We start from the raw sequence: 18,799 nt of genomic DNA on the forward strand, positions 1-18,799 counted from the left end.
GATGTCATCACTTTTGGGCTGTGCTGGAAGCAACATTATCAGATCAGGGACACCAATCTTACTCCCATTTTGCCAGGGAATTTCCTCCCATCAACCAGGGAATTTCCTTCCATCACCTAGCTGAGTAATGGTGACTGAGGGTGGAATATCTTCTGCAGCCAATAGTGAACTGACTGCTTTATTGGGAAAGCATCACCCAACTTTCACTGAAATTTTGTGCTGCAGTAATAATGAGCCATAACACCTCTATGTTTAAATAGAATCATAGAATGATAGAGTTGGAAGAGACCACAAGGGCCATTGAGTCCAACTCCCTGCCATGTAGGAATACACGAAGTACTCATAACAGATGGCCATCCAGTCTCTGTTTAAAAACTTCCAAAGGACATTCCATCACCCTCCAAGGCTGCATATTTCACTGCCGAGCAGCCCATATAGTTTGGAAGTTCTTCCTAATGTTTAGATGAAATCTCTTTTGCTGTACCTTGAACCCACTACTGCATATCCTAGTCTCTGGGCAGCAGAAAACAAGTTTGCTCCCTCACCATCATGGCATCTCTTCAAATATTTAAACATGGCTATTATGTCACTCCTTAACCTTCTCCTTTGGACCTGTTCCAGCATGTCAATCCTTATTGAATTGTGGTACCCAGAATTTGGTACAGGATTCCAGGTGAGGTCTGACCAATGCAGAATAGATTTTTACTATTATGTTCCTCGATCTAGACACTATACTCCTATTGATGTAGCCCAGAATTGCATTGACTTTCTGGGCTGCCACATCACACATGTTCAGTTTGTGGTCTACTGAGACATCCATGTTATGCATGTTATGGATGTTGTGCATGTCATGGATGTACACCAGCATTTCCTGCAGTGCAATAAAAACATACAGTGTCATAGTGATAAAGAAAAACACAGTGCTTCAGGATCACCAGCAATAACAAATTCTGCACTGCACACCTAAAATGCAGAAGTGATATTAGATAGTGCTTTATTTTTTGTAGCAATTTTTATTTGTACTTTAAAGCAATATATCTTTTTTTAAACTACCTAGCACACTTTCTCAGAAAGCATAGCAGAAGTGAAGCAGCATTTATTTATTTAGTACATTTTCATCCATTTGGGGTGTAGTGGTTAAGAGCAGCGCACTCTAATCTGAAGAACTGGGTCTAATTCCCCACTCCTCCACATGAAATCTGCTAAGTGACCTTGAGGTAGTCAGTTGTCTCAAAAATTTTCATTCTCACCTGTCTCACAGGGTATTTGTTATGGGGAGAGGAATGGAAGGAGTTTGAAAGCTGCTTTGAGACTCCTTAAGGTAAAGAAAAGCACGGTACAAAGCGAATTCTTCTTCTTCTCCTCCTCTTCCTCCAAGGAGCTCAAGACAAGTTACACCGTTCACTATACTCTACTTTGTCCTCACAAACTTGTGATATAGGTTAATCCTACAGTTCACTAAGAAAGTGATATTGGTTGCACTTTCAATCCTAACAGAACTTACCTGGGAGTAGGTCTCTTGGTGCCTGTTTCGCTTCTCGATCGTGATTGGCGCTTGTGTTACGGCGGGAAACGGGAGCGTTCTTTTTTTTTTTACAGTTTTTACAGTTTACAGTTACATGCGCTTTCTGCCCACCATGAGTCTCCCGTTCTGTGCATGCCACAAAAGCGACTTGTGATTGGTTGAACGGATGAGGTGTCGTTTCGATGCTTCCCCACTTCGAAGCTTCGAAGTGGTATCGACCTTGTTCCGGCAGAAAAGTGTAGTTCATAACTGCAACAAGGCTGTCACAGTTCGGGGGGGGGGGGGGACTGAGACAAAACAATGTTGAGCTCGGTGGCAGAGGGGATTCACTGAGTTCAACTCTGTCAGTGGGGAAAGCCCCCTAGTCTCAATTTCCTTCTGATTTCTTGGTTGCAGTCCCTCTTTTGGTTGATGATCCAAATCCTGAGTATATAACAAAAGTATTAAAAATACTGATAAAAATACCACTAATAAAAATACCCCTGCACTCCTACCCATCAAAAATATCCCAGCTTCACTGTAATACTCCTGAACAGAGAAGCCTTTCCCCCCTTAAAATAGTTAAATTGCTAATTTTTATTAATATTTTACAGTTTATTTGAATGTACCAGATTTTAAAATGTATTGTTTTGTGCTATTGTATTATTTTTGTACTATTTACATGTTTATTCTAAAACACTGATTATGCATGCAGGTTAAACATTTTAAATAAATAAAAGTAATGTACTTCTCTCTTGGCAGATACTTTAGCTTTGTTGGATGACAACTGACCAAGTAATTTCTGTTTTGATTGTAAAAGAAGAATTGCCCAAGCAATACCCATCAGACTGAGGCCAATGAGCTTGCAGGAATCCAAGTCTTTTGGAAGCATGCAGTTGTGCTGTGAATCCATAAATGCTTCCTGCATAAAGAGCAGCTGGTCAATTCATGTCCGGGTCTCCATGTATGTCTTCATGGTGTGTGTGATCCTTGCTACCATAGCTGGCAATCTAACTGTTATCATCTCAATATCACACTTCAAGCAGCTTCACACCCCTACCAATTTCCTCATCCTCTCAATGGCCACTGTGGACTTTCTCCTGGGATGTTTTGTCATGCCTTACAGTATGGTGAGATCAGTTGAGAACTGTTGGTATTTCGGAGACTTCTTCTGCAAACTCCACACCAGTCTGGACATTATGCTAAGTACAGCTTCTATCTTCCATTTATCTTTTATCTCTATTGACCGCTACTATGCTGTCTGTGATCCACTAAGATACAAATCAAAAATAAATACTTCTGTTATATTAATCATGATCTCGGTAAGTTGGACATTCCCTGTAATGTTTGGCTTTGGGATGGTCTTTCTGGAGCTAAACATGATAGGAGCAGAAGAGAAATTCTCCAAATTCATCTATTGTGTGGGAGGCTGCTTTGTCTTCTTCAATGAAACTTCTGGCGTCATAGCCTCCATGGTTTCCTTTTATATCCCTGGATTTGTCATGTTGTGTGTCTACGGAAAGATATATATTGTAGCTCAAAGACAGGCCAGATCCATCCGGGATACTATGAGCCAAATGCAAATAAGATTTAAAGTGAGGCATCATATTTCAGTCAACAGAGAAAGAAAAGCAGCCAAGACTTTAGGTACAGTGATGGGTGTTTTCCTCATCTGCTGGTTCCCATTCTTTTTCTGCACAGCTACTGATCCCTTTATGAATTATACAACACCCCCTGTTCTCATTGATGCAATGGTTTGGTTTGGCTACTTGAATTCGACGTTTAACCCAATTGTTTATGCATTTTTTTACCTGTGGTTCCGAAGAGCTCTGAAGATGATTTTATTGGGAAAGGTTTTTCAGCAGGATTCATCCGTATCACAGCTGTTTGTGGAGTGAATTTTGACTCTTCTTTCCTCAGTATTTTGTTGGAGACCACTCTAATCAACATGGAAGGTGAAAGTGAAATAACACTAAAGTGATATCACTTTAAAGATGATCAGAGAAAAGGTCGCAACATTGTTACAATGACTTTGGTTTTTCAGAAGGAACTTCAGCTTGTTAAATATCTATAAGCACATACAAAGGCAGAGTATAAATATTTTATATAGAATAAAGGAACAAGGGAATGGAAAACTAGTTAATAGTCATGTGCTATTTTCTCTTTTATTAGCAGCAGCAAAGTGACCCTCAATATAATAAAGGAAAAACTGTAACAGAGTGTCCTAATTACTGCAAGAATTCTTCAAGGGGGAAGAGTGCATCTCTGTCTGTGTTTTGGCCTTCCATTTCTGTCATACCTCCACTGTCATCAAATAAGCTTACATTTTGTGGCCTTTGTTGTCATCATGGATGAGCTCCGTCTCCAGCTGGATCGAGACAGGTCGGCGCTGCTGGTATTATTAGATCTTACCTCAGTGCTCGACACAGTGGATCATGATCTATTGGTTTACCTCCTCACTGATGCTAGAGTCTGAGGGACAGCTTTAGGCTGGGTGACCATATCTCCAGGGACTGGGATGGCAGGGGGGGGGGGAGGTTTCCAGCAGCACCACATTGGATGTGAGGTGCCACAGGGGGCCATCCTTTCCCTGATGCTGTTTAATATCTATATGTGACCCCTGGCCTAGCTGGTGTGGAGCTTTGGGCTGGCATGCCATCAATATGCGGATGACACCCAGCTCATTCTTAAAATGGAGGGCCAACAAGCCTCTGCCCCTGAGTGCTTCCAGCACTGTTAAGAAGCCACAGCTGGTTGATTGAGAACAAGCAGACTGAAATCAAATCCATCGAAGATGGAGATACTGTGGCTTGGCTGGGTAATTTCCAGTTGCCAGTTCTGGATGGTGAGGCCCTCCATCAGTAAGGAGCCTGGCTGTGACTTTGGACTCCACTCTTTCGTTGGAGGACCAAGTCACAAAGACAGTCCAAGCGGCTTCTTTTCACTTATGACAGGCTGTGCAGCTGGCCTCTTACCTCTCACAAACCAACTTAGCCACAGTAAATAATCCATGTGATCGTCACCTCTAGGCTACATTACTGTAATTCACTTTATACTGGCCTAACTTTGATGTTGATCTGGAAGTTTAAGCTTGTACAACATGCAGCTACTAGGCTCCTAGCTGGAGCTTCTAGCCGGGACTATATAACGCCTGCCTAAAAGATCTCAATTGGCTCTATGTCGAGCACCAGGTCATCTTCAAAGTTTTGGTGTTAACCTTTAAATCCATTAGCGGTCTTGGACCTGCATATTTGCGAGTCTGCCTCTTCTCTTATTGCCCACAAAGACCCCTCCGATCTGCGGAGGGGAGTCTGTTGGTGGTCCCAAGCCCCAAGGATGTCTGGCTGGCATCGCCATGGGTGGAATGCTCTCCCTGGTGGAATGCTCTCCCTAGTGACATCTTGGCCCTGTGGGGTCTGTTTCAGTTCCACAGGGCCTGTACAATGGAGTTGTTCCACCAGGCCTTTTCTGCCAGGCCAGCCAGGCAATCCTTTCTTCAATATTGTCCCATGGCCTTTGTTTGGGTGCGGCACGCACATCTGCTTTTATGTCCTTACGTAGGTTTTTATGTAAGGTGACCAGATTTTCACCTTTTTAAACCAGGACCCTGGCGCGTGCGCATGTGTGCGCACACGCGCAGCCGCAGGAGCGCACTGCCTTTTGGGGCGCTCCCCAGTTTTCCGCCCTGTGACAGGGCGGGAACAAGGAGCACCCCTGAAGGCAGTGCGGCAGCCTTCCAAAAATCGGGACGCAGGGCAAATTGGTTTAAGGCGGGACTGTCCCGCCAAAAGCGGGACGTCTGGTCACCTTGTTTTTATGCCATCTTGTTGGTTACTGGTTTTAATGTTCATATTTTATACTGTTTTTATATGATTATATTGTTTTATTATGTATATATGTAAGCTGCCTTGAGTCCCTCTGGGAGACTGGTGGGGTAAAAATGCAAAATATAAATATAAATAAATAAATATACTAATATAATTTATATTTAATTATATGCTGCCTGCAGCAGCCTGAATAGCTCATTCTGGCCTGAGCTCATCAGGGCTTGGGAGCTAAGCATGGTTGGCCATGGTCAGCACTTGGATGCGAGACCACCGTGGGAGGCTGAGTTTGTTATGAGGTGGAAGGCAATGGCAAATCACCTCTATTCATCTCTTGCCTTGAATAATCTGTTGGGGTTGGTTGTGACTTGATAGCATATTTTATGTTTACCTGTAATCACCTAATCCCCCCTCCCCCGACTAGTTTAATAAACCATCCTCTTTTCTGTCATCATTTGTTCTTTTGTATGTTCTCCCACTCATTTCTCTTTATACTGTAAACTATCTATTATGTTGTACTTTTTTCAAGTTTCTCCCTGATAGCTCATAATGAGGTGTGGTGTCTCTTAGTGCTATTGTGTGATGCTATCACACCATTTAGTTGTGTGGCTTAAATAAGGCAGAAATAACCCATCCTCTTGTGCCTGATTAAAGTTTGAAATTTCCCAAAGAGCATCCATACTTTCCATGTTCAAAACATATTGCCTCATAAGGAATAATCATGTTCTGTAAATGTCCAGTAGTGTTTGGCTTCATTAGAACCTAATTAGTTTTGTTTTGCTGTTGTTGCTCATTATAGATGAGAAATACATCAGAGATGTGTTAATGAGATCTATTGGTCCTGTTTAAACCCAGCAGTATAATAAATTGGAAGAGAATGAGATAAATGCTTTGCGCTTTTTGCCTAATCCCATTGTGGATTAAAACTAGTTGTGGGAATGTAGACAAGTATGCCTTCAAGCATCATTTGCTATAAATTTGCTATTAATACATCTAATTGCCAGCCTCATTTAACAGTTCCCCGGTGGCATCTGCATTCTGCTTTGTTTTGTAAATAGTCTTCAGCGATGAGCTCAGAAGTTTAACTTTCTTGAAAACTTAACATAATGCTATGGAACCATTTGTTTAATTATTACTTGTGGACTGGAGATGTCAGGATGTAGTTGTGATGATTACTGCTAAAATATAAATTGTTATCTCAGTATTCACACTTGCAGTGTATAATACTTAAACAATCAAGAATAGTTACAAATGTGTAGCGGTACAAAATATCTGATACATATCAACCCAAAAAGGGTCTTCTTCAGAGGTTAGTAAAATACACACACATAAACAAGTACCTTTCAAAGTTCATAAATTAAAAGTTCTTATACAGGCCAGGAGATATGTATATGTATCTATAGTAAATAGTAGCATGTAGATATTAGAAAGCATGCCAAGAAGCCATCTTTCCTTCTGTGTGGTATCCATATGCCACTAAACTCTCCTGGATTGAAGATCCCAGTGTATGTTCTCATATGCACCAAACAATCAACACCATAATTCATCCATCAGTGTTTTACAGTGTACAAGAAAACAGGTCCTCACTCCACATGGCTTTTACTAGGGTTGGTCAATACTTAAAAAATTCAGTAAAATTCGGATTTGGGTATTTTGGGGCATAAAATGATTTGTATACCCGAATCCGAATCATAGCCGATTCGGATATGCCCAAAAATTCGGGTAAATCCGAAAAATTCGGGTCCGTTTTATTATTTTTTTGAATTTTTGGTGTTTTTACACATTTTGGCCTGCAGGGGACGCAATTTTAAAGCTAGCGGCACTAAACTTTCAGGATATCATATGGGGACTATCCTGATGATTCTCCCCAAGTTTGGTGCAGTTTGGTTTGGGGGGGGCAAAGTTATTGACCCTCAAAAGGGGTGCCCCATCCCCCATTGTTTCCAGTGGAAGCTAACAGGAGATGGGGGCTACACATTTGAAGGTCCATAACTTTGGACCCCCTGAACCAAACTTCGCCAAACTTGGGGAGTATCATAGGGACAGTACTTTTATGATACCCTGAAATTTTGGTGACAGTAGCTCTAAAAGTGCACCCCTCACAGTCACCCAAAGAAATTTCCCCAGATTCTGTGCTCTGTAGTGGCTGGCTGGCTGGCTCCATTGCAGCCAATGGGAAATTTCTGTGGGAGGGCTGTGGAGTGCACATTTCTCATGGTAAACCCACAAAACTTTCAGGGTGTCTTCAGGAGAGTCTCTTCATGACACAGTCCAGGTTTGGTGACCGCTGCTTCAAGGGGTTCAATGTTATGGGTAGGGTCCAGCTCCCACTGCCCCCATAAGCAAAGTTCCTCAAACCTGGATGGTGTCTTTCAGAGACTCTCCTGAAGATACCCTGAACGTTTTGTGACTGTACCTTGATAAATGTGCACCCCACAGCCCTCCACCAGAAATTCCCCATTGACAGCAATGCAGAAGTCACTGCAGAAAAAAGAATATTGGGCAAATTTTGGGGTGCCTGTAGGGGTGCATTTTAGACATATCAGCACCAAAATATCAGGGTATCATCAGGTGACTGTCCTGATGACACCCCCAAGCTTGGTGCAGTTTGGTTTAGGGGGGCCAAAGCTATGGACCCTCAAAATGGTAGCCACCATCTCCTTAGCTCCCATTGGAAACAATGGGGGATAGGGGGCCCCCTTTGAGGGTCCATACCTGAACCAAACTGCACCAAACTTGGTGGGCAACATCAGGACAGTCTCCTGATGATACCCTGAAATTTGGTGCCACTAGCTTTAAAAATTCCGGTTTTCATGTTTCACCGCTCCTGCACATGAAGCCTGCTGGAGTGAGTGAGCGGTGAAACACGCAAACCAGCATTTTTAAAGCTAGTGACACCAAACTTTCAGGGTATCATCAGGAGACTGTCCTGATGATACCCCACAGTTTGGTGCAGTTTGGTTCAGGGGAGCCAAAGTTATGGACTCTCAAAGGTGTAGCCCCCATCCCCTATCAGCTCCCATTGGAAACAATGGGGGATAGTTGCACCCCTTTTGAGGGTCCATACCTGAACCAAACTGCACCAAACTTGGTGGGCAACATCAGGACAGTCACCTGATGATACCCTGATAATTTGGTGCCGATACATCTCAAAATGTGTCCCCTGCAGGCACCCCCAGAAATTTGCCCAAGATTCTTTGTTCTGCAGTGACTTAGCTGTATTGCTGTCAATGAGGAATTTCTGGTAGAGGGCTGTGAGGTGCACATTTCTGAAGGTATGGTCACAAAACTTTCAGGGTATCTTCAGGAGAGTCTCTGGATGACACCATCCAGGTTTGGGGAATTTTGCTTCAGGGGGTTTGATTCTATGGGACCCCAAAAGGGTAGGGCCCATCTCCCACTGCCCCCTGAAGTAAAGTTCCCCAAACCTAGGTGGTGTCATCCAGAGACTCTCCTGAAGATACCCTGAAAGTTTTGTGGGTTTACCATGAAAAATGTGCACTCCACAGCCCTCTATCAGAAATTCCCTATTGACAGCAATGTAGCTAAGTCACTGCAGAACAAAGAATCTTGTGCAAATTTCTGGGGGTGCCTGCAGGGGGGCATTTGTAGATGTATCAGTACCAATATTTCAGTGTATTATCAGGAGACTGTCCTGATGATGCCCTCCAAGTTTGGTGCAGTTTGGTTCAGGGGGGCCAAAGTTATGGACCCTCAAAAGGGTAGCCTCATCTCCTTAGTTCCCATTGGAAAGAATGGGGGATAGGGACACCCCTTTTGGGGGTCCATAACTTTGCCCCCCCTAAACCAAACTGCACCAAACTTGGAGGGTATCATCAGGATAGTCTTCTGATGATACCCTAAAATTTTGGTGCCGATATGTTTAAAAATGCGCCCCCTGCAGGCCGAAACGTGAAAAAACACCAAAAAATAAAAACGCAATTCGGCTGGTGATCCGAATCCCATGGATTCGAATCTGTTAGGATTTGGACAGCTCAGATTCGGACCTTGCTCGTCCGAATCCGTCCGAATCAGTGCAGATTCGGTAAAAATCCAGATTCGGACTGTCCGAATCTCCAACCCTAGCTTTTACTCTAAAGTTGAACATAACGGGGATGGGGGGACAAAGGGATAAGGCAGGTGAGTGGTTGTAAATGTAGAACGTCTATTTACTCATGCTTTGGCTTAGTTTTAGTGTGATGTGGGAACTAAGGGGTAATGTAGAGAAAAGATGCGTTTTGAATAGGTATTTAAAGGAACCTAGAGAGGTGGCATTGAATACACATTCTGAGAGGCACTTCCAGGCATAAGGCGCAGCAAAAGAGTATGGGAGACTGCGGGAGCAATGGGTTCAGTGGTGGAGTTTGGTTGAACTGAGGAGTCTCAGACAGGTACATGTTATGAAGTGTGTGTGTATGTGCATACAGTGTCATCATGTTGCAGCTGACTCATGCTGACTCAGGAGGGTTTTTAAGGCAACAGATGAGCAGAGGTGGTTTACCATTACCTGTCTCTACATAGTGATCATGGACTTCCTTGGTGGTCTCCCATCCAAGTACTAACCAGGACCAAACTTGCTTAGCTTCCGGGAACTGATGAGATTAAGCTATCCTGGGGTCTAGAGGTCAGGGCAATATGAAATAAAAAGATAAAAGAACTTTTCAGTTATAGTTTTGGCACTCAACTGTGTCCAAGGGGAGATCGCACTACCCATAGTCCTCCTGATATTGTCAGTCACCATTTTGTGTGAATAGAGCAGGGCATTCATTTTTCTGGTTTCAGTTTATGTGAACATGTACCATCAAAAAATATATATATCAGGGAAGCCAATCATGTGTACTGAAACTGAAAATTGAGCTCATTGCTGAATTTACACAAAATGGTGACTGTTCTTATCAGGAAGATTGAAGGTAACACATTGTTCCCTTAAGCATGGTTTGAGTACCAAAGCTGGGACCAATGAAAAAGATGGGCAGCCCCATCCAAAGTCCTTGGCGGTGGAAAGCAGCACTGCTGCATCACTGGACCAATGCTTCCAAGAGGGCTTTCGGGTGATGTGGGAACCAAAAAAAATATGCAAAAATCCTCCCCTGCCACTCTACAGGGCTTACAGGACAGCGCCACACTCTTGTCTCTAAACTCCAGGTGGGAGTCAGCTCTGCCCCTGACAATGCCTCTGCCTCCCTCCACACACTGGACTTCCAGGTTTTGTGGTGACGGGGCTGACGGGCAGGTGGCCACCTGCAAGTCTGCCTCTTCCACTGAGATAAGTGTCCTGGGGAGGGCAAATGCATCGAGGCAAGGCCCCAACACTCCCTCAAGCACTTTTGCACCCCCTCCTGGGTTTTTCTTATGCTTGAAATTCTCTTGAGACCTAGATGGATTGTCATAAAAGCACAGCATCCTTATACCCTCGTTTATTTTGGAAAAGGGCACCAGGAGGAAAGATTGGATCTGTTATCCAAATCAACATGACAATTTAAATTACTTTATGTCAACAGCAGGAGGTAGGAGATAAAAGGAAGAAAAATGATAGAAAATATGGTTTGGTTTTCTTGGCAAAATTCTTGGGGTAGATTGGGGTAGATTAACAGCATTTTGCTTCATAGTATTACTGGGCTATTCATGTCTCCACTCATTTCAGTGAACTTTGCTCAGAAAACTTCATAATAAATTGTACTTGACTATTTTTTTTCTTCATATACTGAATTGAACAGAAATAGATTAATAGAGTTGAAATCTGGCAGCATCTAGAGGACAATTTTGCTTCATAATAGTACTATTCCATTCATGTCCCCATTCATTTCAGTAAGTCTTGCTCAGAAAACTCAGGAATATGAGGCTTTGTCTTATTCATACAACCATCAGCTTATGGTAGCCTGGGAAAACCCATGCCTAAGTGGTGCTGCACTGAGCCAGTAATGCACTTGAGGCTGTTCTGAGCCAGCACAGTAATGCTGTGTAATGCACATCTATCATAACAAGCTGAATTAATCTCAGACCTGGATTTAAAAATGTCCGGGGGGGGGGATGTCTCAAAAGGAGGCTCCTGGATGAATTCATCTCATGGCAGTATATCCATATGATCAGTTTGAAGAAATTTGAAATCAACATGAGGATGAAAGGGGCTACCACAGGCTTATGTAGTCATGTGAAATGATGCTCAGTATGGCTGAAGGGTGTGTGTGTAGGAGGAATCTGTGAGCCTTGCTTATTGGAGTCCACACTCCAAAGCAACCATTTTCTCCACAGGAACTCATCACTGTTGTCTGGACATCTGTTGTCAGGAGCTTAGGATGGTTCACCACCATCAATTGTATCCTTACTAGCCTGTGATGTAGTTCAGACTGAGAGAGAGAGAGAGAGAGAGAGAGGAGAGCGAGCGAGTATGGACTTCCAGCCATGGACTGCCATGTGAGTTCCATGGCAAGTGGGGATTTGAACCCATCTCTTCCTAGTCGGAATCTGACATTGGCCTTTTCTGCACAAATCTCCTTAAACATTTTCAGTCTTCCTCCCTCTCCCCACCCCCACTTGTGTTTGACTTCTCTCCCTCCAAATGTTTCCTGACTGCCTTTTTCTGTTTTCCCCCCTGTTTTTTTCCAGTGTGTGAACAAATCAGTTTCATACTTCACAACCTCATGCTGTGCAAAATGCTTAATTCTTCACAGCCTCGTGCAAAATGGCATCTTAAAGGGATAACATACAAATGAAGCCTTTTTAAAAAAACATGTCAGCCAAAAGAATTCCTAGAGAAGGGGATTAATTTAAAATGTTTTGAGGCTAGAAATAAATCGGGGGGATTGTGTAGAATTCCACTCCAAAATGCTTTTTTTTGAAGTCCTAAAAATATTTTATTTGTGCTGTGTAGAAATGGCCATTGATACACCAGTGTCTCCCTAGTAGCAGTCTGACATTGTTACACCAAACTAACTTATTGAGAAGTAGACTGTGGCCCCTTCCGCACATGCAGAATAATGCACTTTCAATCCACCTTCAATCCACTTTCAGTCCACTTTGCAGCTGGATTTTACTGTGTGGAATAGCAAAATCCACTTTCAAACAATTGTGAAAGTGGATTGAAAGTGCATTATTTTGCATGTGCGGAAGGGGCCATTGAATGATGGAGAAGGATTCTAAACACATCAGACAACACCGCTGCACTGACTCAATCTATGATATGGCTATATGTTCTCACAAATTACACAGTACTTCATTTCATTTAATTTAACTTTCAGGTTTTTTTTTCCAGTGCTCCACCTTTTTGTTTCTTTTGCTCATGGTTTATTTCACAAATCCATAATGTTTTAAGACTTTTCTGAACTTCTGAATACATAAACATAGGATCAGACTGCATAGGTATTCCTGCATCAGCATTATTTTACACCTTTGATTTTCTTTTGAGTCCATCTCTCATCGATCCCAAACTAACGTTTACATTTCCCCCGATATGGATGTATGATTCTTTTAAATAATGTATGTATGATTCTTTTAAATAATGCTATATATAAATAATTATCCTTATGTTTAGATTTATGATTAATAAATAATAACAAATAGAAAGTACTTTTCTACAGGCATGCAGCATTCTTCAGAAAATAGTTTTTGGGCTAAATATAAAATCTACTCTAGGCTTGCAGTTGATGGAAAGCTGTAAAAAGTTGTATCTAAAGTTAATAATTTTAAGCTGCATCTAAAGCTAATAATTTTCAGATCCCGTACGATGGCTTTTCTTAACTTCTCCGAGGATATCATTGATTGCTCTCAATTTGAAAATGGATCCTGTCCTGAAAATTTCATGCCAGCTGGTATTCAGAGAGTCATGTATGTATTCATCAGCGGAGTCATCATCATCACAGTGTTTGGGAATTTAGCCATCATAATTTCCATCTCCTATTTCAAACAGCTGCACTCCCCAACTAACTTCCTCATCCTCTCCATGGCAGTCACCGATTTTTTCCTGGGCTTCTTCATAATGCCCTACAGCATGATCCGATCTGTAGAAAACTGCTGGTACTTTGGGATCACTTTCTGCAAAGTCCACTATAGCTTTGACCTGATGCTGTGTTTGGTTTCTATCTTCCATCTGTGCTCCATTGCTGTTGATCGCTTCTATGCCATCTGTTATCCTCTATATTACTCATGCAAAATCACTGTTCCTGTGATTAGGCAATTGATAGTCCTTTGCTGGTTGGTACCAGCCATTTTTGCTTTTGGAGTGGTTTTCTCAGAAGTCTATGCTTCTGGAATAGAAGGTTATGCAACTTTAGTTGCATGTTCTAGTTCCTGTCCAGTTATGTTTAACAAGCTGTGGGGAACTGTTCTGTTCTCATTTGGCTTCTTTATTCCTAGCTGTGTGATGATTGGAATTTATGCAAAAATTTTCAGTGTATCCAAAAAACATTTGAAAGCCATGAAAAGCAAGCTGAAAAGTTCCCATAATGATGAACAAAGTGGGGTTTCCTCAAGTAAAGATAGGAAAGCTGCCAAAACCTTGAGTATAGTGATGGGCGTTTTCCTCTTATGTTGGTTTCCATGTTTCTTTGTTATTTTAATTGACCCATTTATGGGTTTTTCAACCCCTGCAATATTATTTGATGTTTTCACATGGTTTGGCTACTTTAATTCCACCTGCAACCCATTAATATATGGTTTTTTCTACCCATGGTTTCAAAAAGCACTTAAGTATATCCTCTTAGGGAAAATATTCCATCAGCATTTCTGTACTGCTAATCTGTTTTCTGAAAATCAATAATCAACTCATTTATCACACCAAGGCATTTAGTAGTTTCTTTGGCATAAATGGTATCTTTTGTTTGGTGTAGACTTGCTGATATGAATTGAAATATGTTTCCTTATAACTGGAAGTCAGGAAATGAATACTAGGCTAGTTCAGTCAGATGGAGACATGGTATTATTTAACAGCTTTGGACAAAATATGAAACAGGGTGCCAAAAAGTCTTGAGCCAGCCCCACTCTCTGCTCAAAGGTCTCTGGCACACTAAACAAACCTGGATGCAATCTACTTAGAGAACTAGAAACCTTGGATCAAACAAGGGAGGACTAGAACAGCACTGTCACATACATATATATGGTTGAGGAGCTCCATGAATAACAGCTTCAGCTTCTTTTCCTAGCAGGCTATCACCTTCCTCTTTGTCCTGCACAACATTGCTGTCGCTTGCATATGGGGGCACATAAGTGTCTGTGGGCTCTCAGCATCCATTACACCATTCTCTTTGCCCATCTCACACAAATTTGCATAACAAAAGTGCAATCCAGTATATTATGCAGCTCATGAAAGGGCATGTCTAATCTAAAGATACACACCACAAATGAAAGAAGGGACAGTGATTGCCATCTGTGCTTGCTAATAGTTAACAAGGCAATATTAAGGGCACTAGATTTACATAAACCTTTCATAGTTCAGGCAGATGCTTCGAAAAGAGAGATTGCTGGGGTTCTGATCCAACAGTCCAGTGATCAGGAATTACATCCTGTTGCGTATTTGAGTAGGAAATTGTTATCTCATGAAGTTTCCTAGGCAACTGTAGAGAAAGAATGTTTAGCACTAGTATGGAGTCTGAACAGACTGAAGCCTTATGGGAACAACATTTTATGTGCAGTTTGATCATAATCCTTTGGTGTTCTTAGAAAAGATGAAAGGTAACAATGCAAGAATTTTGAGATGGGCTTTAAGCTTACAGGATTTCCAGTTTGAAATTTCCCATATCAAAGGTTCAGAGAATATAGTGGCTGATGCCCTCACCCGTCACAATCCATGAAGGATGAATGAGTACTTTTGTTAAATGCTCAAGGGTGTTGCATTGCTTATGAGTCTTTAGAGTTTATTCTATGTTAAGCAGATTTTATTTTATTCTGTATTGCTGTGCTGTTATAATAACAGTGTTATGCATGTATTATCACTGTTGTTAGCAGGTCTCTGTATTAGAGATGATTGATATTGTTTTAACATAAGTAATCCTTTTATGTATGGATAGCTGAAATATGTAGACTTGGGGCCTACAAATTTCATATTTAGAAGGGGCATGTGATGAAGTTACTCCATTATGGTATCAGAAAAAGTCACACTAGCCTGACAAGGGCTTTGATGGATGGAGAACCAAAAGGCTGTGAAAATTTACCCAAAAGAAAGCCAGTAACCAAACCACCATACATCAAAGGCTGGCTTACCTCATGGCAGGAAACGGAGTTTTCCTGGGAATCAAGAAACAAAGAAACTGTGATTATGATCCAGGCTGACTTCGAGTGAGCATCTCTAAACTCAGGGAGCTGAGGCAAGCCTGCAGGAACCATGCTATTTAGCTTAGAAATCTCTGTATTAGAACGTTTCATTGTTTTCTGTTTTCTTTTCAATAAAATCGTTGAGAACTCAGCTGGTTTCAGAGTATCTGGAGAAAAGAACCCAGGATTTATAGAACAGGCATGGCTCTCCCAGGCCTGGTTCTGCAATAAAGTGCCAAGCTTTGTAGGAAGGAGATCTTGAGTTTTGTTGTTTCTTGTATAATTTGTTAGCTTCTTCCTCTGGTTCTATTCAACTGTAGTTGCTGCTTCCCCAAATCCTGCACTCCACTGTTTTGTAAGGAAATAGCTGTGCAGGAAAAAACTGTCCTTTGAATGCCCATGGTTATTCTTTGCCTTTTTATATTAGTGTGACATGTATTTGTTACTAAGAATGCAACTAGATCTTGAACTGAGCATGATGACTGGGGTAATAACTGCTGATCTTATCATGGCACTAATACCTTTTGTTTAAGGGACTCATGCTACTAATCCTTTCTATAGTACCTACAAGGAAGGAGCTTGGAGAGGTCCTTCCATAGAAAAAGAGGGCATTTCCCCAAAACACAGTTTTGATTCAATTCTAAAGTTATCATATCATATAATATCATATAAACACACACTTATTGCATTAGTTCATTGTGTTTTAGTTTGGTGCAGTTTGGTGCAGTTTGGTTCAGGGAGTCCAAAGTTATGGACCCTCAAAAGGGTAGCCCCCATCTCTTTAGCAAAGAGGTCAGAAACAACACAGAAAAAGAGGTAATTTTTCTCTCCCTTGCTATGGCTTTGATCCAAGCTGATTATATACTGCTGCTCTGCCCCACAGTGAGGGAATATTTCCTTCACAACAGAGTTTTCTGTGCTCTTGGTTATGGCGCTGCAGATCCTGAAAGCCCTGTGGTTAGTGAAAGCAGGAAAACCCTGATTTTTCCCTTGATTTGAGGCTTCTGCTCCTTCTCATTTCCCTGTGCCCACTCCTCATGGTTATTTCTGTGGGATCTACAGATGGCTTTTGTAAAAATCCCAAAAATATTGATATAACTGAGAAATATCGACATAACAGAAATATAGATATAACAGAAATATTGATATTAAAAAATTAAAGGGCTTTAAAAACAAAACCTGCCGTCTTGCGATGACCGGGAGCTACCCGGAAGTGAGGGCAGGCAAGCTGCACAGGAAACAGTGGGGTGCCTTCTTGCCCTCTGGGGGTGGGCGGTAAAAAAGTCGAAGAAACAAACAAACAAACAAACAAACGAACGAATGAATGAATGAATGAATGAATGAATGTAAACAGGGAAATGCAAAGAGACCCCACTATGACCCCCACTTTGAAGCAAAGGGCCTCAAGGAAAAATCTCTATGCATAATGAGCCCAGATCAAGGACTTCCTTGGTTGATATTAGGTCTAAACAACATGGGACATATGTTATAGGAATGTTCATGACTCTATGGATAATGCAGCTGCAGAAAAAGAAAATTTGATTATCAAAGAGTTTGGGTGCTGGTAGATCTAGCTGAGAAATTCCCAGAGGTTGGTAGTTGGAGCCCAGGGAGGGTGGAGTCTAGGGAGAGAGAGATTTCAGCATAATTAATGCCATATAATCCACAGCTTGGGAAGGGAACTGAGCATGAAAGGGTATGATACCACCAACTGCACTCTCCAAAGTAGCTGTTTCATCAATGGAGATGAGGAATAACTACTGGAATAACTACTGATCTCCAAATGACAGAGATCAATTTCTCTGGAGAAAATGGCTGCTTTGGAGGGTGGATTATATGGAATTATAACCTACTGAAGTCACTTTCCTCCCAAACCTCACCTCCCAAGGCTCCATTCCAAATTCCAGGAATTTTGCATCCTGGAGCTGGCAATGCTAAGGGAAACTGGTCTCTGTAATTGGAAGATACATTGTGATTCTGGGAGAGCTGCTGTTATCACTGCTAATGGATATGTATGGGGGAGGGAAGTAGGTGATGGTGATGCAGGGCAGAAAGAGTGAGTAATGGGGCAGAAAGAGAAAGTGACAGGCATATAGGACTAAGAAAAGGGCTAGTAGGAGGGAGAAAGGGTGAGAGACTGAGAAAAGTAGAATGAATGGGGAGAAAGCATCAGTGGGGCAATCAGATAGCTGTTCCTGCAGGTTTCTTGCAGATCCCCACAAGAAGAAGAGGAGGAGGAGTTTGGATTTATATCCTCCTTTCTCTCCTGTAGGAGACTCAAAGGGGCTTACAATCTCCTTGCCCTTCCCACCTCACAACAAACACCCTGTGAGGTGGGTGGGGTTGAGAGAGCTCAAAAGAACTGTGACTAGCCCAAGGTCACCCAGCTGGCGTGTGTGGGAGTGCCAGGCTAATCTGAATTCCCCAGATAAGCCTCCACAGCTCAAGTAGCAGAGCGGGGAATCAAACCCAGTTCCTCCAGATTAGAATGCACCTGCTCTTAACCACTACACCACTGCTGCTCTCACTAGCGTTTTTGTAATGTTTATTTTAATTGTGAGCTGCTTTGGTGTCATGGTGGTAGAGGCGTATCTAGGCAAACTGGAGCCCGGGGACAAAACCTAAGTTTGGCGCCCCTCCAGGTATGGGCGGCCATCCTCCCCCAACACAACCAAACAATGATTTTTTGCACCAGCTCACAAAACACTTCCCAGCCTCAGTAAAACATACATGGCTTTCTCCCCACTCTCTTTCCTAATTTTGTCCTCACACTAACCCTATAAGGTAGGTAGTTAGACTGAGAAACAGCTCCAAGCCAGTGCAAGTGGGTATTAAGAATGTAAATCTCTCACAAATCACCCCAGTGAAATATTTACCAAACAAATGTCAGCATCATCTCTCACAATACACCTCCAGTGGAATCCACCCCCAAACAGCATCACTTTCAATGGTGTTTAAACTGGGGAGCCCAGATTTTTCTTTTAAATCCACCTTAAAGAGAGAATCTGGGGTGCCCAGTTAAAACAACATTGAAAGTGATGCTTTCTTGAGTTTTGTTGTTTCTTCTATCACTTTCAATGTTTAAACTGGGGACCTCAGATTCTCCCTTTAAATCCCTGCTGAGGGGGGTGGTTTTAAAAGGAGAATCTGGGAAAATTTTAAGTTGCCTCCTTTCAGGGATGCAATTGTTAAGCTAGCAGCACCAAACTTTCAGGGTACCTTTGGG

The 18,799-nt window shown here is 42.1% G+C and overlaps 2 protein-coding genes across 2 annotated transcripts; both read left to right on the top strand.

The window, feature by feature from the left end:
• The first annotated feature begins 2,362 nt into the window (after positions 1-2,362).
• TAAR1 (trace amine associated receptor 1) lies at positions 2,363-3,570 on the top strand. Its single transcript, XM_048508923.1, has one exon. It carries the CDS (start codon positions 2,395-2,397, stop codon positions 3,400-3,402), a length of 1,008 nt encoding a protein of 335 aa, XP_048364880.1. The 5' UTR covers positions 2,363-2,394; the 3' UTR covers positions 3,403-3,570.
• A 9,481-nt stretch (positions 3,571-13,051) lies between these two features.
• Positions 13,052-14,083, top strand: TAAR2 (trace amine associated receptor 2). Its single transcript, XM_048508169.1, has one exon. It carries the CDS (start codon positions 13,052-13,054, stop codon positions 14,081-14,083), a length of 1,032 nt encoding a protein of 343 aa, XP_048364126.1.
• The last annotated feature ends 4,716 nt before the right edge of the window (positions 14,084-18,799 follow it).

This window comes from Sphaerodactylus townsendi, linkage group LG01 (genome assembly GCF_021028975.2).
Source record: "Sphaerodactylus townsendi isolate TG3544 linkage group LG01, MPM_Stown_v2.3, whole genome shotgun sequence".
NCBI lineage: Eukaryota > Metazoa > Chordata > Lepidosauria > Squamata > Sphaerodactylidae > Sphaerodactylus > Sphaerodactylus townsendi.

Coding starts and splice junctions, on each gene's coding strand:
- TAAR1 (XM_048508923.1), top strand. CDS start 2,395: ATGCAGTTGTGCTGTGAATCCATAAATGCTTCCTGCATAAAGAGCAGC.
- TAAR2 (XM_048508169.1), top strand. CDS start 13,052: ATGGCTTTTCTTAACTTCTCCGAGGATATCATTGATTGCTCTCAATTT.